Source organism: Hermetia illucens, chromosome 5 (genome assembly GCF_905115235.1).
Source record: "Hermetia illucens chromosome 5, iHerIll2.2.curated.20191125, whole genome shotgun sequence".
Taxonomy (NCBI): domain Eukaryota; kingdom Metazoa; phylum Arthropoda; class Insecta; order Diptera; family Stratiomyidae; genus Hermetia; species Hermetia illucens.
The window spans coordinates 1,234,649-1,262,615 of record NC_051853.1 but is presented as its reverse complement, the minus strand read 5'-3'; the positions used below and the strand labels follow the sequence as shown (position 1 = coordinate 1,262,615).

Genomic DNA, 27,967 nt, shown 5'->3' with positions numbered 1-27,967 from the left:
TCTGTCTGTCCGTCTGTCTGTCTGTCTGTCTGTCTACCTTTTTTTTTTATTTTTATGGATGGAGGTGGAAATTTTACAAAGACACTTCCGCGCCAGGTTGCAGCAGCGTGTGGGATTCTCACCCACTAAAACCACCCCCACTTTCTCTTTTTTCCTTCCCCGCGGGACCGCCACAAAGCATTACTTCGCGGGATGGACTGCGCTTTACGCGACCACGCCTACCGTTCTTCGCGTCCTCCTTGCGCGCTTCGCTCTTCCAAGTTCCTCTTGTATTCGTTTGATTGCGTTGTTGTGTTCACCGCACACCAGTTTCCCTCCGATTTCAACATTTCCCCGACGATGTTCTGCGGGCTTAGGGTGGTTTTCAGGGAGTCTTCCAGACTCCTCCTTTCTGAGAGAAATCGTGGACAATGGAACATATCATGCTCCGGGTCCTCAGGTGTGCAACCACATTCAGGACACAAGGGAGAATCATCCAGCCTGAATTGGTGCAGGTACTTCCTGTAACCGCCATGTCCTGACAGGAATTGCGTCAAATGATAGTTAATATCACCGTGTCGTCGCTGAATCCACTCCTCAATACGGGCAATAAAAGTGTGGGTCCAGCGACCCCTCTGTGAGTCGTCCCACCGCTTCTGCCACTTCTCCAGCGACTCTCGCCTTGCCGCCTTTCAGTATTCTGCATCCTTTTCAAGAGGATTCATTTTCCTTGCCTCGTACAAGCAGCGTGTCTCACTTGCCAGAATGTCTGTCGGGATCATTGCCGCAATAACACACGCTTCCTCGCTTGATATTGTTCTGAAGGCGCTGCACACCCTTAGCGCCACTAAGCGGTAAGTCATATTCACTCTCCTACGATTACTCTCACATGCTAGTGCTTCCTCCCAAACTGGTGCCGCGTATAATAGTGTGGAGCGAACCACTCCGGCCACAAGTAATCTGCGACTGTACCTTGGACCTCCAATGTTAGGCATCATCCGCGCTAATGATACGCTGGTATTTGCCGCTTTCTCACAGGCATAGTCCAGATGTCCCTTGGAATTGATTTTAGCGTCAATCATCACCCCTAGGTATTTGATAACCGGTTTCGAAGTGATGACGTGACCACCAACGCGAATATTAACCGTCTTCCTCTTCCTACGATTGGTAATCAAGACCGCCTCCGTCTTTTGTTCCGCAAGGTCAAGCTGAACCATCTCCAGGCATGCTTTTATGGCGCTAATGGTTTCATTAGCGTACATTTCAACATCTTCAGGTTCTTTCGCGACGACAACCACAGCTAGATCATCTGCGAAACCGCATGACGTTCCACAGGAGAGGACCCAACACTGAGCCCTGTGGTCCTCCTGCGGTGACGGTGTACTGCTTGGATCCCTCATCCGTGTCGTACCACAGTGTCCTCTCCGAAAGGTAACTGTTGAGGAGCTTAGTCAAGTAACTAGGGACACCCGTTTTAGCCAGTGAACTTTTTATCCACTCCCAGCTTGCGGAATTGAACGCATTTTTGATGTCCAACGTCACTACGGCACAGCATTTTTTAGACGACATCGCGTCTCGAGCCAGCTTCAAAACAACGTCTACAGCGTCGATCGTTGAGTGGGCTTGACGAAATCCAAATTGTCGCTCCGATAGTCCATCCTTATATTCGATGATAGGGAGCAGTCTGTTGTAGATGACCCTTGAACATCTTTCCTGCCGTGTCGATAAGGCAAATCGCTCGGTATGATGATGGATGTCCTGGGTGTTTATTCGGCTTCGGGAGCAAAACTAGTTTTTGCCTCTTCCACCGGTCGGGGAAAACTCCTTCTATCATGCATGTTTCAAACACGCTGATAAACCAGTCGGGTCTGGTCTTAACAGCGAGTTTAAGGGCTCCATTGGGAACAGCATCAAGACCGGGTGCTTTGTTATCACCAATTCTCCGGCAAATTTGCGTAAGTTCCTCCTCAGTTACCGCAGGTATGGTGTAGACGTCTAGTGCTCGCTTGTGTTGTTTGCGCTCCCCTTTATCCGGAGGGAAGAGCGCCATCACGATGTCGAGCAGAAGATGCGAGCAGGTCAATTGTGGTGTTCGCCCTCTGATCTTCTTCATAACTATCCGGTACGCTGTTCCCCAGGGGCTTTGGTTTGCCTCTGTGCAAAGTTCCTTGAAGCATTCTCGCTTGCTGGTCCGTATAGCCTGCTTAAGCCTACCTCGAAGGTTCACATATGCCAGCCATTTCTCGTCGAAGTCTGGTCTTGCTCTAGATCGTTGGCAGATCCTTCTAGCGAAACATGCATCCCGTAACATCGCGATCTCTTCATTCCACCAATAGTTTGAGCGTCTTTTTGCGAGAACTCGTCGCCTCGGCATAGTAGCGTCGTATGCTCTCGTTATGCGTCCCAACATTTCCTCTACCTTTTCCGTAACCGCACCACCGGGACTTTGGCCTCCCAATAGCATCTCTATGAATGCATCCTCCTCAAGCCCTGTCACGGACCAGCCCCGGTTTCCAGCCTCACGGGAACACGCATCGACGCATGGCCCATATTCGATCTGGAAGAAAATCGCCTGGTGGTCGCTGTGAGTATAATGCTCACTGACAAACCATGTCATTCTCCTCGCCAATGTGATACTCACATATATCAGATCGGCTATTGAGCCCGACCCTGTCCCACGAAAAGTGGAAACGTTTCCCGTGTTGGCAAGCACCAAATCTAGCTCCACGAAAGCCTCGAGCAGGATACGGCCCCTGGTGTTCGTAGTGCGACTGCCCCAAGCGTTGAAATCACCAGCTATGATCTTGGGGTTTCGACTTCTTGCATCCGAGACTAGCATACCTAGCATTCCTTCGAATTCTGTTCTGACGAATCCAACTGTCTGTCTGTCTGTCTGTCACAGACACTTTTCTCAGCAACGGCTATACCGATTGACACGAAATTTGGTGAGAAGGTGGGAACTGTGGACCCCCAGACATGCAGTGAGCAATATCCTCCTACGTTGAGATTTAGGGGGGGGGGGGGGGGGTCCGAATACATGTAAAAGGGGGGTGTAGGCCTCAAAATACTCTCCATATCGATATCTGTTCAAATTAAGTTAATAATAGTATATTACCGTATTTTTGGGAAAATTGAGTAAAACCCCCCTTAAGGTTCTTTCGCGACGACAACCACAGCTAGATCATCTGCGAAACCGATTATCGTGGCCTCCTTTGGCACGGGAAGGACAAGGACCCCATTGTACATAAGCGATTTTCAGCAGAAGATTAGTTCACGTGATCTGTGGGAATATATGGTTTCTGTGTTGTTCTATCATAACCCTCAAAAAATGCACGCCAGAACATATGTTCATCTCTGAGCAGTGTCCTTCCAAGCGTACCCTTTACTTCTCTTTGCAGTTAACTTAAGGTCATTTTTGGCACTACGCCGTTCAGTCTAAACTACCACCTTCTGGGCAATTATCTATTCTATGAGGAGTTGGTTTTTTTTTTTTTGGGGAGGGGGGATGTCCAGCTCAGTCTATATATTATTAAGAAGGTCAATTCATATATTATTAAGAAGGCTTCTACACGGTTGACTTCTAAAGTGGTCCTGGAAAGCAAATCCTGAACGATTCTCCAAGAGTTGAGTTCAATTTGTTAAATTTATTTTTCCGTTTCAATTAATATCTGCCTCAATACCCGGTATATGGTGCTTTCAGCAATATGGCTATTAAGTAACACCTCTATTTCTTCGCACAACGTGAATTTGAGGTCCTGCCGCATCGTTGATAATGTGACCTATATCCCCATGCCTTCTGCTTCGATCAAACCACAACCTGCAATTATCTGGGTACTAAGATGAAGCGTAGCCTGCAATGTGGTGTGCACTGCACTTGCCCGGGATTGTTACTTCAATTTGGCTTAGGTACTCATTCACAACAGAGTCGATTGATACCCGATATCCGATCTATGGTGGAAATCCTTTTGACACCATTGAAATTTGAACCGCCATCTTCTTAGTGTGAAAGTTAGAACTCGAATCATTGCGCCATCCAGATATTGGCTCGTTTAAATCACGGCCCCGAGATAATTTAAATTTTTAAATGCAAAGGGAGAGATAATTTCATCAGAAAGTACTATTTTGACAAATCAAAAGTTTTACCGGAAAGTGTGATAATGTAGATAAACGCTAGTTGGGAATAATAGTAGCTGGACGAACGGTAGTATTCACAGGTAGGGTACATATTTAGATCAGATATAGTAAGCATAGGCAACAGAGGGTGCAAAATAAAAAACATAACATTGCCTCTACATGGTTTATCAGATGAAATAGGAGAAGCGTGTTTCCTCAAACTGAAATCCCTGAGGAAGAAACCATTTTCGCGTATTTTCAACGGAACCTAGAATCTTACTTAGACTAATGAGGCTTTGTAAAGATCCTAAGAAGAGCCAGCAGTACGGGAAGACTGTTGTCCATTGTATTGTACCAGATAGTAGTAAACGCTCTCTTCTTTTTCTTCAGCCTTTGTCCCGTTCACAAGTGGGGTCGGCTCGTCGTGATCAGTTTCACCATTTAGTCTCGAGGTCTCGAGGCTTTTAAATCCCCATCCAAAGTGTCAAGCCACCGTTGTTTCGGCCTGCCTTTTGGTCGTTTACCACCGACTTCGATGTTCAGACCAATCTTGATAAGTGAATTTTCATTAGCGCGAATTGCGTGACCATACCATCGAAGACGTCTCTCTCGCAATTTTTCCACGATCGGTGCAACCCCATAACGATCGCGAATATCCTCATTTCGGATATGATCAAAACATGTCACGCCACTATTTCAACCCAACGTCTTCGTCTCTATTACCGCAAGACGCCGTTCATTGTCTTTTATGGTTGGCCAACACTCAAAACCATAGAGGGCGATAGGACGACGACGGGGGTAAGTAGGTAGGTATCAGTAGTCGTTCCGAGGAGCCTAAATAGCGTTTTGGTGCGCCGTTTTGATGCCACAAACTCCTAAGACCATGACTGTTGTTGTGGGAGCAGGGAAGCAGAGTCCAGCCGGCTCGGATCTTCAGAGCCAGCCCGTAGCATTCACGAAGGAAAACAGCTCTCCGACTCTGCAGCTAGAAATCTCTCTGAGGTCCCCAAAGAATGGTTTACCCAGTGTCCGCAACCTGACTCTAGCCAGAGCTGGGCAATCGCAGAGAAAGTGCATCAGGGTTTCCCTTCCTTCTCCGCAGCTTCGGCAATGCGAGTTGTAGGGTATGCCGAGCTTAGCGGCATGGTTCCCCATGGACCAGTGCCCCGTGCAGACCGCCGTAATCTTGAATGCATTTGCACGCGTCTGGCACAGGAGTTCTCGTGATCGGGCTATATTATAAGCGGGCCAAATTCTCTTTGTCTTGGCACAGCTTGTAAGCCTTCGCCATCTCAGGCCCGCGGCTGTTAGGTAGTGCGAGTAGACTCCGCCCCCAGCAGCCGCCAGCGCAACACCGACTGTATTTGCCGGGGGACTGCCAAAAGCAGAGCCTTGCCTGGCCAATCCGTCAGCCCGCTCATTCCCTCTATGTTCCTACGCCCGGGAACCCAGAGGAGAGTGACCTTGAGTGTGCCGCCCAGATGATTGAGCGCGACGGACGACATTGCGGTAAATTTTAGATTTGAGACGTTCGTTAATATGTCGATCACAAAGAACACCAGTTGTGGAACGCCACTTCATCCAGGTTGCGTTAATGCGTGAAGCAATTTTATAACGCACTTCTCCATTGGCTGATAGCGTTGACCCGAGGTATTTAAATCGCTCAGTTCTGGGCAGATCACTGCCGCTGACAGTGATTGTGCCTGTTTCATGGGGATCGGTCGTCAAAAATTCAGTTTTGTTTAAATTCAATCTGAGACCGTGTTGCATGAGGCGATCATTCCATTTTTGAACAAGTTGCTCGAGATCATTTATCAGATGCTATCAGATGCTAGGAAAAAATCATCTGCATAAAGCAGTGTGTAGGGCGCTGGACGTTGGATATCCCGTGTGACGGTGTCCATAACAAGAACAAAGAGGAGTGGTGAGAGGGCGCTTCCTTGATGAACTCCAACAGAGACACGAAGCGGTTTTGATACACCCGCCATACTTCGAACTTTACTTTTCGGATCGTGGTAGTATAGGTACCGGGTCGAAACGTGGATTGGTACCCACGATGGAGCATAAAACCTGGGAAATGCCTGCTGAACCAACACCAACAGCTCTACTACCAAACCCTATCTCCACCTCCACGTGGTGACCGCTGGGAACTCTTTCTTGACGAAAAGCTGCAGACGGAGAAGGATGACGGCGAGTCTCCCGCGCCTAAAAACGGGACAAACTGTACCAACTGGTCCTCCAGGTTGGGGGTTGGGTAGGGCTGACAACCCTACACGGAAAATAACTTGTTACAAGCCACAACAGGAGCCTCGGACAGGATGGATTTTAAAACGACGGACCCGGCAACGACAAAGGAACAACGATTTGCGCATTTTCTCATGGAACGTGCGCTCCCTGTACAGAGATGAAGCTGATAAGCAGCTAGCCGATACCCTGTCCCAATATAGGGCTGATGTAACAGCGTTACAAGAGATGCGATGGACAGGGACCGGTTTCCTGGAGAAGAGCCGCTACACCATATATTATAGCGGTTATCCAGTAAACCATGTGCTCGGAGTAGGTTTCTTAGTTAGCCAAAAAATGAAACCCGCTGTTATCGGCTTTGAAAACATAAGCGAACGGCTATGCACTCTGCGCTTGCGAGGCAAGTTTAGAAATATAAGCCTCATAAACGTTCACGCCCCTACAGAGGAGAATGCAGAGTCGGAGAAGGATACCTTCTACGAGGCAGTAGAACGAACCCTCGAAGCCTGTCCCAGATATGATATCAAAATCATACTTGGGGATTTTAACAGCCAAGTAGGGAAGGAGCCCGTATTCCGGTGACACGTTGGCTCCCATAGCTTACACGAAAAAACAAATGATAACGAACTGCGGACTATTCAATTAGCAGGGTCACCCGAAATGGTTGTTGGAAGTACCTGGTTTGCGCGGAAAGCGGTCCACAAACATACGTCGGCCTCTCCAGACGGGACCACTTTCAACCAAATTGACCATGTGTTGATCGAACGCCGCCATCTCTCAGCCTTGATGAATGTCAGAACATATAGGGGGGCCAATATAGACTCGGATCACTATCTCGTTGGCATGGTGCTTCGAGCTCGAATAACAATACCACCTAGAATCCCCTCTGACAATCAGGTGAGAGTGAACACTGAAGCCATCCACAACACAACCCTCCGCGACACCTATAAGAGGGAAATGGATGCCGCAATAACCGCAGTCAACAGAGGACCTGGAGATGAAGCATCAACAAATGATCTTCACAACCACCTGAAGAACGTTATCATGGATACGGCCACAAATATACTTGGCCCCAGCCGCAAAAGGAGTCGGAACGGCTGGTTTGACGATGAATGTAAGCTAGCAACGGAACAGAAGAATGCCGCATACCGAGTAATGTTGCATTCTCAAAGAACGCGGGCACGCGCAGAGACTTATTACGAACTCCGTCGAGCGGAGAAGCGACTTCACAGACGGAATAAGGAAGCCTGGGAGAACCAACAAGTCTGTGAACTAGAAAAGTACAGGGAGCAACCGCACCAGGCGCGGCAGTTTTACCAACAAGTCAGCAGGATGAAGCCTTATACACCTCGACGCTCATCCTGCCGAGACAAAGAGGGATATCTGATATCCGACAGAATGGGCATATTAGAGCGATGGGTTGAGTACTTTGATGAGCTACTGAACAACCAGAACATCGGCGAGTTGGAGGTCCCGCCAACTGAAGACGACGGACAAATACTGCCATCACCAAGTTTAGGAGAAACAGTCCGTGCAATTCATCGGCTAAAAAATCATAAGTCGCCAGGAGCCGATGGAATTACAGCCGAATTGGTTAAATATGGAGGCGACCAGTTACACCAAGTGGTTCATCAACTTGTGCTCAAGGTATGGGACAGCGAATCAATGCCTGGCGATTGGGAGCGAGGCATTATCTGTCTCATACATAAAAAGGGAGATATCACACAGTGCAGCAATTATAGAGGTATCACGTTGCTGAGTACCATCTATAAGATATTCTCCACTATCTTGCTAGGCCGGATAGCCCCATACGCCTAGAACATCATTGGGCCATACCAAAGAGGCTTCACTCCAGGCAAATCAGCAACAGATCAGAGTTTCTCTCTGCGGCAAGCGATGGAAGAACTGTTGGAATATGGAAAACAGTTGCACCATCGGTTCATCGACTTTAAAGCTGCCTATGATAGCATAGCCAGGGTAAAACTGTACACGGCCATGAGAGAATTCGGTATCCCGACGAAATTAATAAGACTGACTAGGCTGACCCTGATCAATGTGCGAGGCCAGATAAAAGCAGCAGGATCACTCTCAAGACCATTCGACATCAACAACGGTCTACGACAAGGGGATGCCCTATCATGCGTCCTCTTTAACCTGGCCCTCGAGAAAGTGATCCGTGATGCCGAGGTAAATGCAAGAGGTACGATCCTCTTCAAGTCCACCCAAGTACTGGCCTATGCTGACGATATCGACATCATGGGAAGAACGACCCGAGACGTACAAACTGCCTTCATCCAGATCGAGCAGGCGGCGAATGGCGCGAGATCTTGGGCTGCACATCAATGAAGGCAAGACAAAATATATGGTGGAAACGTCAGCACCGAAGACGAATCAACCAACAACATCAAACCGCACTGGTCAAACACAAACACGAAGAAGAATAAGGATAGGAGAATACAACTTTGAGACCGTTGACAATTTCTCCTATCTAGGGTCGAAAATCACAACCGATAACAACTACGATGATGAAATCCGCGCACGGTTGTTGTCAGCCAACAGAGCCTATTTCAGCTTACAAAGACTGTTCCGCTCGAAACGTCTCACCATACGGTCAAAGCTCTTACTGTACAAGACTACGATCTTGCCAGTCCTCATGTATTCCTGGGAAACTTGGGTTCTCAGCAAGAAAAATTGTGAACTCTTGGCCGCGTTGGAGAGAAGAATCCTCCGAAGAATTTTTGGCCCCCTATATGAGGATGGACGATTCCGTAGCCTACACAATGACGAAATCTACGAGCGATACCATGACCGTCCGGTTGTGGATAAAATCCGGCTCAATAGGTTACGGTGGGCGGGTCACTTAATCCGTATGGATCAAGATGATCCCACCCGGAGAGTCTATAAGGGCAATATCTATAGTAGAAAAAGAAGACGAGGCAGACCCGCCAGGCTAAGATGGAGCGATGGCATGGGCCAGGACGCCAGACAGCTTTTAGGGATATCGAACTGGTGGACCTCGGCGCAAAACCGGGTTGTCTGGAGTTCCTTATTAAGTCAGGCCTAGACCGGATACCGGTTGTTGCGTCGTTGATGATGATGGTGGTAGAGCAATTGAACCCAGTGCACGAGTTCTTCTGGCACAGTGTTGTCGTAAAGCATACCAGATGAGTTCGTGTGGCACACGGTCAAATGCTTTTTCTAGATCCAGAAATGCAATGTAAAGAGGGCGATGCTTCTCACGGTGTTTCTTCATGAGTGACGTGAAGCGTGTATTGCGTCAGTAGTTCCGCAGATAGTAGTGAACACCTTTCCAACAAATGTCAAAACTAAGACTGGTTTCCTAAAGTACTAATCGAGACCTTTCGTTTGATATTCTACATGACTTTATTTAGAGAAAAAATCAGAAAGTAGGTGAACAGGATTCCCCATGGGATTCCCCATTATTTATCCTATGCGTCTATTTCATTTCCGAGGGAATGCTGCATAGGCAACGACCTGCCGCATTATACTTATTTCGGTCAATTCTTAGGATTCTCCATGGATTCTTATAGGACAGTAAACTTCCAAAAACCTTTCTCGGGGAGGAACAGCCCTATAATGTCGTTGGAAGATGAAGTGTTCTCATAATCCGTACCTCAATCACAATTCATTAATAAAACCCCATATTACTCGAAAATAAGTATGTCTAATCCTAGCAATGCATAATCATCTCAGATACTCAGATACAATAGTATCGAAACACCCACACATATCTACCCATATTGTCGGGTCACTAAGTTTCTTTGTAAGCTTAAAGTCTTTAAATAGATAATATTGATGAGGGTTCCGAATTACATTCAAAACAGAAAATCCTTATCAGATGTTAAGGTCATTTTCTTCAGAGTCAACTCACATAATATTTACTGGGATGTTCATGCATATAGGCGGATCGAAGTATTATACATCATGGAATTTCCGGCATACCTTTATATGTATAGTATCATATATATAAGTAGTCATGCATATGAACGATAGCGAGCGTCACTTTGAACGATTCCAGTACTTCCCTCAGCCACTTAGTTTCCATTAGTGAATACATACATATATCTATGAGCCTAGATGTTGTTTGCTATCGTGTTCATTACAACGTTCTATGCGGTTACTGCCCAACGTTTACGGACCGACTCTTCCTGGAGGAAGGGATGCTAATCCTCGGCAATACATTGTCTTCGAAGGTTGAGTGGAAAAAAGTCCTTACATAGTGTGAAAATGACTCCCGAGTTCGACTCAGAGTGTGGTGATTATTTATTACATAAGATATCATATCATCATTATCTTTCTGGTTTTCCAGTTGTAAGACAAGCCTGTGCAATGTCTAAGGATTCGGCGTTCGAATGACTCGCATTTTGCCATGGCTTGATTGGAGCATGAGATCCAAGTTGGTGCTCCGTAACAGATAACGGGTCTAATCAGGGTCTTATACAGTGTCAGTTTGGTTTTTGTGCTGAGACCTACTGTCTTGCGAAGAAGAGAGAAGAGAGAGAGAAGAGAGAGTAGATGCCACTGACTGCTGATAGCGAGCTGGAGATGGGGTTTGAACTTGAGGAGTTCATGCAGGGTTACTCCCAAGTATTTGATTGAACTAGATCTGCTCACTGTGGTGTTCCCGATTCTCATTTTCAAGCGTTTAGCTTTCCTGTGGATGCTTCTAGAACCTAAGTATCTAGATTTTCTCCTAAAAGTGCAGATTTGCGTTTTTCCCTTGTTTATCTTGATTCCCCAACTACGGTAGTACCTGCAGAGGACTACAATGTAGTTCTCAACCGCTTTGGCTGCCCTGTTGGGGTGGAGGTTTGAAGCGAAGATAAGTGTATCATCGGCGAAGTGGATGAAGTCAACGCCATCATCGGGGATCGAAATGTCAGCCGTGAAGATGTTGTAGAATGTTCGCCCTGAAATGGATCCTTGCGGTACACCCGACGTTACCGGCAAGAGATCGGAGAATTCATTCCCCACGCTGACATAAAAGTGCCTATCTTCGAGGAAACTTAACGCAAGTCTAATTATCGGGACTGGGAATTCATTGTCTATTAATTTGTATATAAGTCCGTTTACCCACACGGAGTCGAAGGCCTTTTCTAAATCTAACGCACATGCTGCTGTGGGTTTGTTGTTGACGTTAAGTCTTAAGACAACAGTGTCGTGAAGGTAGCTCAGTGCGTGCTGGGTTCCGTGTTTGGAGCGGAATCCGAACTGGTGGTCAGGGATAAGTTTGTTGAGGTTGTAGTGCTGGACTAGCCCAACCGTCCATGCTTTCTCAAACAGTTTGCCAAGGTTGGATAATAGAGAAATGGGCCTGAAATTGCTTGGCTGGAAATGCCTTTTACGGATCGCAATTATTTTTGCAACTTTCCACGTGGATGGAAAGTAGCCATTATTAATACAGTTGTTGAAAACTGCTAATAGGAGTTTCAATGAGGCTCTGGGCAGAATCTTTATTACAAAGTTCGGGATTTCATCAGGTCCGGCTGACCTTTTACCGTTGAGATTTTGGGTTAAGTCGGTGAATTGTGGTAAACTCAGAAAATGTTGCGATTCCGTTGGTTTGACTGAGGTGTTGGTTGTGGTGAATTTAGTGAGTTTCTGGGAGTTCTCAGAGACGAAGGCCTTGATTGTTGAATCAACAATCGATGATATAGCCGGGTCGTTTTGAGGCGGAGGGGAATTGAGCTGAGTCTCAAAAGATTCCGCGAGAACTTGCGCTTTCCTAGCGTCACTGCAGATGTGCTCCCCGTTCTTGGAGAGAGCGATATTACGGGATTTATGTCTGCCGGTTAGCCTATTGATATGCTGAAACATATCTGGGCCGGGCTTAATATCTGCTAGTTTCCTTGTTAGTTCTTTGTTGCGGAAAATCGCCAATCTTTGCCGAATTATTGTACTCAGACAATTAATCCGGGAAAGTAATGCTTTATACTCAGCATTAACTTTATTTCCGTGTTTGTGGAAAATCCGTTTGAGTTGCCTACGCCAGTAGCAGTATTAATGGCATCAGTGGCCAAGGCGATGGCTTCGTCGATCTCTATGTCCGATAGATTGCGGTCAGTTGCGAGTTTTTTCAAGTTCAGCCTTGGTGCAAGGTCTGACTTGAACTTGTCCCAGTCAGTGTGGGCGAAGGACCTTATGGTGGTCATCACTCGCTTTCGCAGTTGGGAGGACGAGGAAAGTTTAAGTACTCGTAGTACTGCGAGATGGTCAGACATGCCTGGTAAAGTAGTGCACGATATCACTTGAAAGTTCAGTGAAGTTTCCTCCGAAAGGAGGAAGTAGTCAATGGTTGATTGACTACTGGGTCTTGTCGGAGAGTCTGGTAAGACCAAATCGACATAGGCTGGCGAGCAAGGGTCTTGGATCCATTTAAGCAGGGTTTCCCCATTTTTATTTACTGCCGTATCGCCCCAGGAGGTGTGCCTAGAGTTGAAGTCGCCACCGAAAATGAGGTACTTGTACTTTAATTGGAGATTGCCCAAGATCTTAAGATCTTGTCCCAGTTGCTCATTCCGAGAGTTGCATTTGATGTAGACGGAAAGTACCAAAATCCGCCTACCATCAGTGGTTTTTACTATTGCCGCCGCGGCGGAAGAGGTCAGCAGGTTTTCAATGACGACTTCCTCAAATTTATAGTCTTTTCTGACTAAAAGGGCAGCGCCAGTGTTGTTGTCATTCCAGGATAATATTATACCCGGTGAATTACACGTTATGCCTGCTGTTTCGTTTCTGAAACGCAATAGAAGTCTGCTTTCAGACTGTTAATCAACACTTGGGCTGTGGCACGTTGGGCGTGTGAGATCAGGGACGCGGAGTTGAAGGTGACGATATTTAACTCCATAAATTCATAATGAGTTTTATAGCGGCGAATTGCCGCTGCTCATTAGTTGAGACGGACGCGAGAGATTGCACCAATTCGCGGAAGGCATTTGGTGCGGGGATGGGAGCAAGTTGTGCTGCCACTCTTGGTTGAGTGTTTCTGGCAGCTTGAGCGTACGATACGCTGGGATTGACCAAGCTTTGTGACAGTTGTGTCACTATGCGCTTGACTTGGGAGCTTTCATTGGCTCGCTTTTGTTTGGCAGCTTCCTTCCTGGCTACCATTTCTTTATAGGCTGGGCACCCGCGATAGCTCGCTCGGTGGCCAGCTTGGCCGCAGTTGCAGCAAAGAGGCCCTTCGGTCGCCTGTCTTCCGCATTCCCCGCGAGGATGGGATTTTGTGCACCTGACACATCTGTGCACAATTGAACAATTTTGGACGATGTGCCCAAAATTCTGCCAGTTAAAACACTGCACTTCCTCGAAACTTTTGACCTTTTCCAAGGTTACCTTTTGATGAAGGATATATTTTACCTTCATCACCTCGCTGAGCTCTTGAGAGGGCTCGAAAGTCGCGATGAACAATCCCGATTGCGATTTCATCGGGAGGGCCGGATTTTCGCTATGCAGAAACTTGTCTCTGCGCGTAACCAGGTTCGCAACTGTCTTCAGTTGGAAATCTGGGTGCTCTGTTTTTAGTTCTTCCAGGATGTTCACGGGGTCCGTTTCCCTGTGGAGTCCGCGGATAACTACAGACTGGGTCCGAAGGGAGGGAGGCGTCCTAGTGGTAGCATTAAGTCCCTGTTCTTTTAAAAGCGCGAAGACCTTCCCGTGATCTTCCGCCGTTTCAGTAAATATGAGGATCCTGTCAGCCCTCGTATTTTTAAGGGACGCTTTTAGCCCCTTATTTTTCAGGAGTTTTAGAAAAGAGGGTACGTTTAAACCGTACCCAGTTATAGCGGGGATTCTCATTTTCTTGGACTTGGTAGGTTGGGGAGCTTGGGGGGGGGGGGGGGGGAGGGTGTTAGCCTGTTTAGGAGCGGTTACAGTTTTTACACTAACCTTTATCTTGTTACGTTTCCTCCTCCGCACGAAGTTGAACGGGTCACCTTCGTCGTTGACTTCGGGGTTTGGTGATGGTGATGGTCCCACGCTGTCCATCTCGCACTCTTCGTTGGCCCTTGTTGAGTCCTCTATTGCTGCTGATGCTCCCCCGCTGTCGATGACGATCGGTTCACGATTATTTCTTCGTACACTGGTTCGCACCGCCTCTTGTAGCGCTGCTACCTCCTGTTTTAGCTGAATTATCAGCTGTTGTTGGCACCCCTGTTGCTGTGCGAGGGCTGCTTTCTCGCCTCTGAGCTCTTCAAGCTCCCTCCTCAGCGGGTAGTCGTAATTTTCTGAGGGGCTCGTGCTCCCCTCCTCCTCGGACGATAGCTCCCCAGGGAGTGCCATTTTAGACCTCTTGGCGGACATTATTGTCCCCAAGCCCGTCCTCAGCTCTTCTCCGAATCTTCACACAGTATTCACTGAAATTAAAGAAAAACAATTAACAATAATTGCACTTTGGTATACAGTGTCTCAATAATATTGAGATGCACTGCATACTTCAATCAACTGTACTTCCTTTTGCGAGTACTACACTTAACACTTCACCACTATTTTTTTGTTTTTTTATTTAAGTCACTTGTTTCCTTTCATCATCGGATCAATAGCTGCAAGACATTTATATACCTCATACAAGAACCGTGGGTTCTTGGTGGGGCAGTCAGGGGCCTAAACTTCCAACATGCTGACCTATTGTATGCCAATGGAAGCGATCGACCCCGCACCTGCATGGTAGTCTCCAAAGACTTCCAGGCTAACCTGGTTAACGATCTATGTGATGGCGACACCACATCGGCTAAGCTAACCATAAAAAGTCAACAGGGAGATAAAGAGATACTGTGGTGCTCTGCATACTTCCCCTACGACGCAGAAGACGTTCCCAGTGGAACATTCATCAGAGCTATCCAATATGCCAAAAGTAGAAGCATGGGGGTAATAGCAGGATGTGATGTCAACGCTCACCATATATGCTGGGGAAGTTCGAACATCAATGCAAGAGGATCGAGACTACTGGAGTATCTAGTAGGAACCGATTTGCAGATCCTAAATGTGGGTAATGAACCCACTTTCTTCAACGTGGTCAGGCGAGAGGTCATCGACATCACGGTGGCATCTCCTGACATCGCGGCTCTGATCGGAGAGTGGAGAGTATCAAACGATGTCACACTCTCAGATCACAGACGCATTGATTTCGTTATGGGCATGGATCTACCTCCACCCATTCCATTTCGGAATCCGAGGAAGACAGATTGGGTAATGTATCAAACAGAATTGAACGCCCGAGTCACGATCCCTGGGAGGCGCATCAAATCCATTGCTGGAATTGAGAAGACAACCCAGACGATCACAACTAGCATGAGAGAAGCTTTCGAAGAAAGCTGTCCACTCAGGATGCCAAAGAAGGGTAAAACACCATGGTGGAACTCGGATTTGGCAAAACAGAGGAGAACGACAAGGATGCTCCTTAATCGTGCTCTGAAGGGCGAATCAAGCACTAGCTGGAATCGCTATAAAGAGGCACAGAAGGCTCTAAAGAAGAGCATAAGATCGGCAAAACGGTCATCTTGGAGATGCTTTTGCGAAGAGACTAACTCTCTTGAAGCAACCTCAAAGCTGAAGCGGATTCTGGTCAAAGAACGTAGCCAGAAACTGGGTTACTTACGTTTACAGAATGGGAAGTACACAGAAAGCGACGAAGAAACGGCAAATCATTTGCTTGAAGTACACTTCCCAGGCAGCATCCAAAATCTAATCTCGGGGCCAACAGGTGCATACAGCCCTCAGCCGAGAGATTGGAATCTGGCATGCAAAGTAGTATCACTGGAGCGAGTGAAATGGGCATTTAGCTCGTTCCACAGATATAAGTCTGCAGGTCCGGATGGCATCATTCCTGCGCTAGTAATAGAAGGAATGGATGCCCTGGGTCGACACATTCGGAATATATATCGGGCATGCCTAGCACACGCTTATATTCCAATTAGATGGCGGGATGTGAAGGTGTTGTTCATTCCCAAACCAGGAAAACCCACCTACACAGACGCAAAAAGCTTTCGACCGATCAGCCTAACGTCCTTTCTGCTAAAAGGACTAGAAAGATTAGTAGATCGGTTCATAAGGGATACACACATTCCTAAATGGCCACTTCACCATAGGCAACACGCCTACCAGAAAGGCAAATCCACGGAGACAGCACTCCATGAACTTACGGCAAAAATTGAAAAGGCGATGTCCGATAAAGAATACGCTTTAGGCGCATTCATGGACATCGAAGGTGCCTTCAATTATGCCTCATTTGCGGCAATTTGTGATGCGGCAAGACAGCATGGAATCGAACCGCTGCTAATCAGTTGGATCCTTCACATGCTAGAGTGGAGAAAAATTCACATATCGGTCGGCCAGAAGTCTATTGAAGCAGGATGTCTCAGGGGCTGCCCACAGGGAGGGGTTCTCTCTCCACTGTTATGGCTCTTGGTGATGGATACCCTGCTGTGGCTCCTGGAGGACAAAAAAGTCTTCGCGCAAGCATTTGCGGACGACCTAGCCGTAATAATTAACGGCAAGTTTGCGGACACCGTATGTGACCGCTTGAGTGCAACTCTGCATGTAATCCACAGCTGGTGCCTCCGCAATGGACTCACGGTGAACGCTAGAAAGACTGGACTAGTTATGTTCACTAAGAATGTCAGGTGGGGCAGCTATACGCTACCCACCTTAGCAGGGGCGGAAATCCAGCTGGCACAAACAGTCAAGTACTTAGGAGTACATTTCGACTCCAAGTTAACGTGGAAGCATCATATCCAGGAACAATACCAGAAATCCTGCAGATTGCTCTGGTGCTGTAGGAATGCGATAGGTAAGACCTGGGGACTTTCACCTAAACGGATATATTGGATGTATACATCCATAATAAAACCCATTTTGATGTATGCATGCATCGTCTGGTGGCCGAGACTGAACTTTGCTAACAGCAGGAAGCTGCTAACGCAGATTCAGAGACTTGGTTGCCTAAGTATTACTGGAGCAATGAGTACTACGCCGACTGCGGCACTTGAAGCCATCCTAAATTTACCCCCCATCCACTTGGAGGTGAAACGGAAAGCAGCAAACGACGCATATAGGCTCGATACCATTGGGGCGTGGAAAGGCGGCCAATCCAACGGGCATGCGTCTATATGGAAATTCCTTGAAAAACATCCGGTAGCCCTGATGCCGACCGATCATATGGTTTCCAGATTCGTCTTTGAAAAGACATACACTGTCGTAATCACCGAAAGAGAAGAATGGTCGACAAGTGGCCATGAGTCTTTTCAGATTACAGACTTAATAATCTTCACCGACGGGTCAGTCACGGAGGATGGATCGGGTGCAGGCGTGTTCTCGGAGAATCCGATTATAGAACTGGCCCGACCCCTCGGAAAAATGACGACCATATTCCAGGCGGAGATATATGCCATTTCATTGGCAGCAGAAGAATGTCTGCGACAAAAATGGAGGGGTCGCACCATTCGAATCTGTTCCGACAGTCGGGCGGCATTATCAGCACTAGATGGCAACAACATATCAAGCCAGTTGGTGTGGAGTTGTCGTCAGGTGCTGCTGAAACTTGGCCGACTGAACGAAACATTCCTAATGTGGGTGCCGGGGCACTCTAACATCGCCGGTAATGAGGGGGCTGATAGACTGGCTCGCCGAGGGTCTGGATCCACAATGGTGGGCCCAGAACCAGCTCTTGGAATCCGACCATCTACTGTCAAGTCTACTCTGAAAGGTGAAATTGCAAGGATTCACGCAACCGAGTGGAGAAATTTGGACTCTTGCCGGCAAGCGAAAATCTTTGTAAAGGAGCCTAGGGCCACTAGAGCGGCATTTTTGTTGTCCCTTAAGAAGTGGGACATGAAAACCCTAGTAGGGCTTTTGACGGGACACTGCCCCTTAAACTACCATATGGAAAAGATTGGGGTAGTGGTTTCGGCTGTGTGCAGCCAATGTGAGGAGGAGGAGGAAACTGCCCTGCACTTTTTATGCAGCTGCCCGGCATCCTCAGATCTCAGACGAAGACACCTTGGCAAGGTTTTCTTCAATGAAGAATCTGCACACTCTCTGCCTCTTGAGAATGTTCTCAGATTCGCTAAAGCCTGCGAACGCCGTAGGCGGGAAGCCATTGAATAGGCAACTTACGGGGATAGTACAATGGGCCTAATAATGGCCTGAGTGCTCGGAGCTGCGGCTCCCCCCATTTAACTAAACTAACTAACTAACTTCCTTTCATCGTGCTCCGTGCCACGTCTGTCCGCTTCGATGTCTCGGAGCGAACTGTGTGTTGGGTGTTTGTTGCCCGTTGATTTCGTGACTCAATCCCTCCTTCCCAGTTCGGCATTTTGTGAATAAGGGTTAACTCGCCCTGACCTCTCGCTCGCTTTGCACATCTAGGCAGTTTATTTTGCCTACAATTACATTTCTGACTTCCCGTAACGAGGTTTCCTTTCGGACGCTGGGACATCGTGAACTGTTTTGAAAAAACTCGTCGGTGAGTTCACCAATGATTTTGTGACGGCTTTTTATAGGTGTTCGTGTGGTGCATATCCCCCTTTCCTACCTAAGTAAATTTTCCGATTAGTTGATATTCATTTTATGTGCGGTCATTGATAAGGACCGGTCACCACCCTCAAGTACCCTCGACCGTTGCACTCTCAGAACTTAAAGTTTGTAACAAATGCCAGATCTGAAATAGAGTCCACGAAACTAGGTCAATGGAATGTAAAACTGTTTCCCGACAAGCAGGAATAGAAACCTTTCATCATCATCAACGGCGCAACAACCGGTATCCGGTCTAGTCCTGCCTTAATAAGGACAGACATCCCGGTTTTGTGCCGAGGTCCACCAATTCGACATCCCTAAAAGCTGGCTGGCGCCCTTGGGTGTGCGGTAAACACTGAAAAATGTTATTCTCACACAACCAACCCATAAAAAACATTTCTTAGGCCATACCCCGTACTCTTGAAATGATGGTATCCCAAGCCTTGATAGGACCTGACCCACGTATATCGTAATGTTGTAATAGTGAGAGAACCTGACATCCGCTTGAACCAGTAACGTGAGCCACAGCCAGTTCTTACATTGGACTTGACAGCTGTGACTGCTACTTTAAGATTGGTCACAGCTGGATTGTTTTGTATCTATGCCTCTACATTCTTCCTGTCTACGGAACAAACCACACAATTAACTTCAAGAGTGGACGAGTATTTGGAGACATAAAACTACTGGTTTCATCGCAAAGATGTTCTGAACTGTTCGTCAGTTCTCGAGCCAAGTTCGACAATCACCCCGAAAATTTGACGGGTTGATTTGACATCTACTTCAGCGTCTTATGGATTAACATTATTCTGGATTTCTCAAAAGACTTCCGTAAAAGACCTCATATGGTTCGGCTTGATGACCGGCGCCTCCAGTCGCGAGCCGTTTTTTCTCTTTCTCTTTGATGCTACTGTTGCTAGCTCAGTGGGTTTTAATGTCTCCGATAATGGTGGCAGCCACTATTTGCTTTAAAACCACTCCATACTTCTTAAATATTTACTCTTCCTATGCTCCTGTCTTCCAAATGAGGACCATCCTCTCCCGTGAGAACTTGATCCGCCATCATGTGGGACCAACGGATATAACCATCCTTTCTTGGTGCGGGTTCTTCGACCTAAGGCGTTTCTCCTTTTATGCAACCAGATCTATTAGGATCGGCGAATCTATTGTCACTCGCACGATCAACAGCTTTCGATACATCGGCGCTTAAAAGGAGATTCCGCCGAAGGAAATTACCTGTGTATTGTTTCCGACGGAACTACCCCAAACTTCGGTGGACTGCTCAACCTGCAAAAACCAAGATGGGATAACTCTTTGATCCGCAGCATACAAGAGACTGAAAAAGGAACTCCGTCATGAAATCAACAGGCAAGAAGTACGTTGGTGCCAGTAGCTAAGTAGTGACTTTTTGGTTAGCAGAATACTCAAAGCCCATCAATAATTCTAATCCATGGAAGCACTGATAGCGGAAAAAATCATTCAGGGGAAATACGAAGAACGCCCACTCTTCACTGTAGAAGAACTAGAGTAGGGGACATAAAAGCATCACGACCGAATGCTACTCCCATCGCAGTTCTGAAACTTGTATTCAAAAGTTTTATTCGAATATCGTTAAGAATCCCTCGATCCGCCAGCCACTTGATGGCAGACCGGACCAATTGGAGCAACATACTTCCACGGTTGTGGTCCACGAAATTCCCATTCTATTTGGGGACTATTTGAAGCACCGCGCCCTATTCTAAGAGGCTCGGGAAGGACAAAGCAGTATAAAGATCACATTGAGCGCAGTTCAGGTATCCATATTTGGCCTCATACCATAGTTCCCATAGCTCTCTCTGTTCATGGCAGAACCATGGCCGCATCAAATCTGGCGGATGAGGCACGGCCTTCGGGTTTCCTTCCCTGCCTTCACATCTTCAGACTATTCTATTGAACGATGGAAAGAGAGAAAAGTATTAAATTTTAAAAGGATCGTAAAAATGAAATGATAAAATAATAAAAGAGGAAGGATGAAATATAAAGATACTATATAAATATATGAAATAATCCTAAAACGGAGAAAATATAGTAAAATCAAAATTCATGCGTAAAAACGATAATAAATAATCATAAAAAAAAGTAAGATAAATAATAAGAAAATCAAAAATAATTTGTTTCATTTGAAAATAAAGAACCCTTCTCCGTATAGAACACTAAGGACTAAGTTTCCGAGATATAATAATTAGTTAAATGCCGGTCAAGGCTTCCTTGATGGCGTTGGTACTAACGTTGTTAAAAGCTCCCTCTATATCCGAGAAGGCAGCTAGGGTATACTGCTTGTACTGCAGTGACCGCTCAATCGTGCCAATTATTATAATATTATGGATTTTCCTTTGAAGTAGCCAGGCTGGGGCTTAGAGAAAGGCGTTCTCCCCGTAATCGACGCGCTCTAGGGTCTTCAGCATAAAAGAGGTCAGGCTGATTGTTTGAAAGTCCTTCGCTGGCCGCAAACCCCTTCAAGTAAGGTTCTGACTCACAGTCCTCCCCGCTGGCGGGAAAGTGCGTTTGAACCAGCAGCTCCAAGATTTCGCTAGAATATTATGTCCAAGAGCCTTCCGACTTTTTTGAGAAAGGATGAGCTCTTATATTCCTTGGACAGAATCTTGCTGAGCTTTACGGATTCACTGGTGCTTTCGATGTTCTGACAATAGTCCAACCATGACCGCCTCTTGGCGGTCCTGATGGCCGACTTGTACTTCTCCAGGCAGTCCTTGTACGGTTGCCAATATTTTTATCTGTAGCAGATGTTAAAGATTTCTCTGGTCAGCTTCCTGAGGCTGGAGAGATGTTTATTCCACCACGGTGCCAGTGTCTTTTTGCTGTACTTAGTAGGGCACAAGACTTTAAATGCGGTATCAGGTGCCTTTTCCAGAGCCCCGACCTTTGACTCCAGTTCGTCTGTCGTGCCAATTTTACCAATTTGCGCACCGAAGATTATTAATTACTTGACCAAACTTTCTCCTATCGATCCTCCTGAGGTCTCTGAAGGGTTTGGACACCTATGCAGCGAGATCTAGACTGAAAAGTATCCAACTGTGATCAGAGAAGGATCTCTGGTCAGACACTCTGCAGTCCTCCATCCTAAGAATCCCATTGTTGGTGTACTGTCCCTGTTAGGCACCGGTAGGTTTGAAGTAATAATAAAATCAAAGAATGTCTCACCTCTCTCGTTAATTTCTGAGCTGCCCCAAAGCGTATGCCTTGCATTGGCGTCGCAGCCTACCAACAGGTTGGTTTCTTTGTTGCTATGATGTTCGTCAGATGTTGTAGTTCTTCTGGCGGAGCTGATCGGTCGTGAGCCATGTAGGCCGAGGAAATATACACGTTCTCTGCCCCCGCCTGCTCCAGCTTGACCACGACTAGGTCGCTGGAACTCGGGTCCGGACACAGAAAAGCGTGGAGACTCTTCCTCGCGAGAATACATGCTCTAGGTTTATCTTGATCAGTATCTCCTGTGCTGTGGAATAAATTAAAATAGCCCTTTGATGGTTCACTCGAATCCGACCTAGGGCTTCTGTGTTAGTGCGATGCCGATGTCTTCCTCTAAGAGAAAGACAAGCAGATTAGCCGAAGTGCACGTCGAGTGCTGCAGATTTATCTGGGTTACCCTCAGCATGATCTGCTTGCTTTCTTCCAACGATTGGATCTAGGTCGTCGTCCGGTTTTACAGAGCGGAACACTTTTACCTTTGTGTTCCTAACTCCAAGCCGTACTTTATAGTCGGCTTTTTTCAGTGCCTCCAGACACTCTTCGTTTATACGCAGTAGTAAAGGTTGGCTGCTTATCTGAGGTTCATCCTCCTTGATAGCGACACATGAGAATCCCGGGGTTTTGAAGACGCAGGAATTGGACGAGCTTGCTTTTATCCATGCGGATCTTTGGCAATCGGATGTGAGCAACCGGTCTCCTGGGAATCTCATCGTAAAGGATGACCTTGAGGTTTACGTCCTCCCAGGCGTCGCTGTCGGCTGACTGTTGCTGCGCAATTTTTTTCGGATGTTGCTTGGCGTCTGAGCTCTTGCCCACTCTGCTCCGCCTCTTATCTTGCTCGACCTCGTCTTGAGACGATTGCGTTTCAGAGCGATGCGCTTCGCCTTCTGCTATTGTATTCCTGAACAATCGCCTGGTATTTAGCGAGGTCTTTTTCATCCCGATCGTCGACAGTACCTTATTCTTAGCAATCTTGTTGAGGATATGTATGGCCTTCTGGTACTGGCTCTTACGCAAGACACCAGTGGACCTTCGTTTCATAACCGGTTTCCGGCGACGGACGTTCTTGTCGGTTTTCAGTTTCGAGGGATTTTCCGACGTTGAGGGTTTCGGGTTAGGTCCCCTTTCTGTAAGCTTTAAAATTAGAGAGGCGCCTATCATCGAAATTATATATGTATTTTACACATTTGGGGCTAAGCTCATATCATTCATTATTCAAATCACTATATGTATCTACCTCGAAGAATGGCTTTTTCTCACCATACGTAATCACGTCAACTAATTTAGCACTCCAAAAGTACAATTGGGATCCTCTTCCCACTGTAATCTCGAAGCAAAACTTTTCTCATCAAAGAACCAAACTGTTCTCTACAAAAAATGCCTTTGAGTTCCTCATTATATGTAATGCACATTAACTAATGTCACCCCTTATTCGGACAGCCTCAAAGCAAAACCTTTGGTCTTCCAAGAACCAAACTGAACTTCCGTGATGTATTAGCTCACCAGCTGCCAACTTCCATCAGCCGGTCCTGGTCCCGTCAATTTCTGATTCCGCTGATCCCAGCCTTGAGTTTCAAATTCAAAGTTGGCTGAGCGGCAGCAAAAAATGAATTAAATTTTTGTACGGCTAAGTACAGGGTGCGGCAGTATAACTTCCTTTTTTCAAAACTCAATAAAAACTATTGTATGCATCGGAAAATATTTATTTATTTTTTATAATGTAGATACATGTCTAAAGTTTTTATTTACATTGTTTTGAAGATCAAATCTGTTAGGTGACGTCCCCCATTCTCCATACATTGCGTAAACCGATTTCTGGCGTTTGTCATGACTCTTGTTAGCATAGCAGGTGTTATGTTGGCAATTTCTTCTTGGATGTTGGTCTTCAAATCTTGTAGGGTTCTTGGACGGTTCACATAAACACGGGATTTCAAAAAACCCCATAGAAAAAAATCACAAGGGGACAGATCGGGAGAGCGTGCCGACCATTCCAAATCGCCTCTAATTGAGATAAGGCGCTCTGGAAAGTGTTCCTTCAAAACAGCCATCGATGCTCTTGAAGTATGTGCTGTTGCACCGTCTTGTTGGAACCAAGTGTCCCCCAAATCCCAATTTTCTAGCCGTGGGAAAAAAAATTCTGTAGCATGTTTACATACCGATCCGAATTCACTGTCACTGTAACCTCATTTTCCTCAAAAAACCAGGGACCAATAATTCCAGCTGAGGAAATTGCACACCACACTGTGACTTTGGGTGAATGCAAAGGCTTTTGACAATTGATTTACGGTCTGCGACGGGAGCCAACGGGGCTAAATTAAAGCGATTCCGAAATGCACGCTGCAATAACCGAAAATCCGCTTGAAAAGTAAACCTCAACGGCAAAGGCACGCTCCTCACTATTCCAACGCATGATGGCAATTGAACCGTGTCGGGACACAACTTTACAGTATCCCCTCTTGAACGAGACCACTAGCGCTCCGCTATGACATCAACTAAGTGAGTGGCGCGCATTTTAAAAAAGGAAGTTAAGCTGCCTGTATATGCACATTCGCTACAGCCTAGGTCAACCGTTGTGTCTATGGGCATTCGATAATACGTTACCTTTTTAAAAATAAGTAAAAATAAATCATTTAAATGTTAAATATTGGATCTAAAGGGATGTCGGGATAGCCTACCGCCCATGCTGCAAAGCCGCGGACATACAAATGATCCCATTTGGGGAAAATTTCCACGAGATGTCGCTCTGGTTTCCTAATTGGGAGTCAACTGAGTTCGGAAGGAAATTTAATTAAAAAAGTTGATATCTTTAAAAATATGTTTACACAAGTTTTCATGTAAAGGTTGGAAAAACTGTGATAATTATTCCGTCAAACTAACCACAGTTTTGTGAGTATTTTCATGGGAGCAGAGTTCGTTCAAAATGTCTAAACGACAACGCCTGAACTATTCGGTCTTATTGCCTTGTTTCGCGAAAAGTATTTGAAGATTAACAAATCTTGTTAACCTAAATACATGTTTATATTCCCTGTTAACACTTTTATATCTAAACATATCATCTTAATGAAATATGTATTTACTTTCCTCCAAGCTTAGTCAATCTGTTCCATTTATTTTTATTTTTTCCCATACCAGGACACCATAAATGTCGAGAACTTTGGCCACCCGATTCTAAGGAGTATGAAAAAGCCTTCAACATCTTCTTGGACATAATCCTGCTCATAATACCGGTACTTGTTTTGACTAGCACCTACACACTCATCTCAAGGACTCTATGGCATGGCATGCGTGCAGAAAGAGCGTCCAAGAAAACTCAGTCGAGTAAGTATCTACAATATCTTTAATTTATAACTTACGCACATAAAGATGCGAGTATAATGAAGTATTTAATGTAGTGATAACCACGAGAACTCCATTTTATTCTATTTTGATGCGTGCTTCTAATTTTCTAGCCGACAACCTAATGGAAGTATTCATAAACAAGAATGGTTCCCCAAGCAATCGTAGTTTTATGTCCTACAGGACATCCTCCCGAGAAAATTTATCTCTTAATTGCCAGCAATATAACAATCAATGCTTGCAAGCACCTGTTATCCTGAAGGAATATTCTTACTCTGCAAGACGAAAACAAGGATTGAGAAGGTATAGTATCAGTGGAAATATGCCTGGGGTGGAAAAATAGCTTTAGCATTTCTGCAGAGATATTCTAGGAAAGAATGGAAATGTTTATTTGTGGTAAAGTTGAATTTGATGGAGGCTCTGGCTTAATTACTTTTTTTTTCTCCATTTTACATACCTTTTTTCGAAACTTCCATCAATCACCATTAACCCCAAGTTTCGAATATGACCTTTTCCCATGATCATGTTGCCTGCCTTATTAAGCAGCGGAAAATAAATTTTCCTGCCGATTCTCAAGGTATTCAGTCAAATGTAACTTTTTGTAAGCTGAACTTCTGAAATATTCTGAGTTTGTCAAACTTTCAGCTAATCCGTCCTCAATTTGGTTGAACACTCAAAGGACCCTTCAATGATGTGAATTTGCATTTTTATCCAGTTTTTGCCTTGCCACTTATATATGTACAACGCAACCTCTATGTATATATTTTTATTACACAATTCTATCATTTTATATTTTATCGATTATGGTTAGTAAAAAATAAGCTACAATGACCAGACACTGATACAGCTCTACATTCTCCTCGCGTAGCACCTAAATTAAGTTGATGTTCGTCCTTAAAGTTCAAGTAATCTCAGGAAAAAAGCTAAGCAAGCCTCGCAATCCTGCCGGACCGTAAAATTCAAATCTATAATTCGATATCCTAGCGGGAAGCAAAATGCTAAAGTTATTTCATGCTCACTTACTTATTGTCTTTTTTCCTGCTCTTGATCATTATCCATTAAATTCTAGAACTAACATCGAGAAAAGTCTGCAAAACAAGAAGCGTGTGATAAAAATGCTTTTCATGGTTGTGCTGGAGTTTTTTCTCTGCTGGACACCACTTTACGTCATCAATACTGTCGCTCTATTCAACCCTCCAATAGTCTACAAGAATCTTGGCTACTCAGCCATCACATTCTTTCAGCTCTTAGCATATTCATCGTCGTGCTGTAATCCCATCACGTACTGCTTCATGAATCGTGGATTCCGGAAAGCATTCCTGAATTTATTTCGCTGCTTCAAGCGATTTCGGACACCAAAAAGAAAGATCAGTATTGGAGGAGGTGGAACTCAAGAGACTGACCTCGAAATAAGCCGTCTTCAATGCCAACGACTGTGTACGGATTCAACGCAATCTTACTGAAATCAATGACCTCCATTCAATTGAGAATCGAATAAATTCAGATAGTTCTAATTCAATATTCCTTCATAGCTTACTATAATAATCTCTTTCATGGTTGTCAATATTTTTATATAAATAAGGAATAAACACAATTTTTAAAGTTATTTTGTATTGGTGCTAATTTGCAGTCACTCTTACAATTAAATAAAAAGTAAGATTTCCTGACGTAAAGTGTTCTTATTTCAATACCCTACCGAAGTCTCAAACATCCTCCATGGAAGCTTCCTCCTCATTCAGCGATTCGCCACTCTGTATTCTGCTATCACTTGTTAGATCATTACAAAGGAATATGAAATAGGATCGACAAGCACATTTTCCAGAATACCAGCTTCTCCAGAGCAATTTGAACCCATTATCTCAAACACACACTGCCATCAACGTCCTTCTCGCATTGCATACCGAACCCGCTTTTAATGGCCCAGGATAACGTCGGGGTCAACTTCGTGCAACAAACAGTGGAGCTGGACATCTACCATACGCAGCACTCTATGAAAGCAAACTCGCATTCTACGTCAGAGACGATTACAGGCTGGGAAATGTTAATTACTAGGATTTGCACATCCCATAAATTTATAATCATACAGACGTCCTGACCTCCTTATTTCCGAGGGCTTGACAATATTATCTAACATCTACCACTTGGAGTTAATTTCCTCATGAAAGAAATTGTTGGAGGCCTTATCCACATGGAAAACATGAATGAATATTATGCAGGACACGAAAAACGAATTGTAGTTTCCTTTTTCCAGCTAATCCTTGAATACTAAATAAACGTGCATATGTATTATATGACTGGACTCCACAACATCATATCAGGGGTACATCTGCAAAATGAGGATACTTGAAAATTGGAATTCTACCAAATGTGGACAAAATCCTAAATCTACATGGGAGTGTCAAAAGCCAGTCTTTTGGGTCCCCTGCTATGCCCTAAATATGCGGCAGACTCGTCCTTAAATGAACATCAATCTACACTTCCTTTGCTGACAATACAGCAATAGTAAGTATATATTTTA

General features: G+C 45.5%; 1 protein-coding gene across 1 annotated transcript in view; it reads left to right on the top strand.

The window, feature by feature from the left end:
* Window positions 1-27,060, top strand: part of LOC119658404 (cholecystokinin receptor type A-like) — a 209,005-nt gene extending 181,945 nt beyond the window's left edge. Inside the window, exons 4-6 of the mRNA XM_038065793.1 lie at window positions 25,246-25,431; window positions 25,563-25,752; window positions 26,519-27,060. Of these exons, the coding sequence (XP_037921721.1) occupies window positions 25,246-25,431; window positions 25,563-25,752; window positions 26,519-26,912 (770 nt within the window). The 3' untranslated portion in view covers window positions 26,913-27,060. The remainder of the gene's footprint in view (window positions 1-25,245; window positions 25,432-25,562; window positions 25,753-26,518) is intronic.
* The last annotated feature ends 907 nt before the right edge of the window (window positions 27,061-27,967 follow it).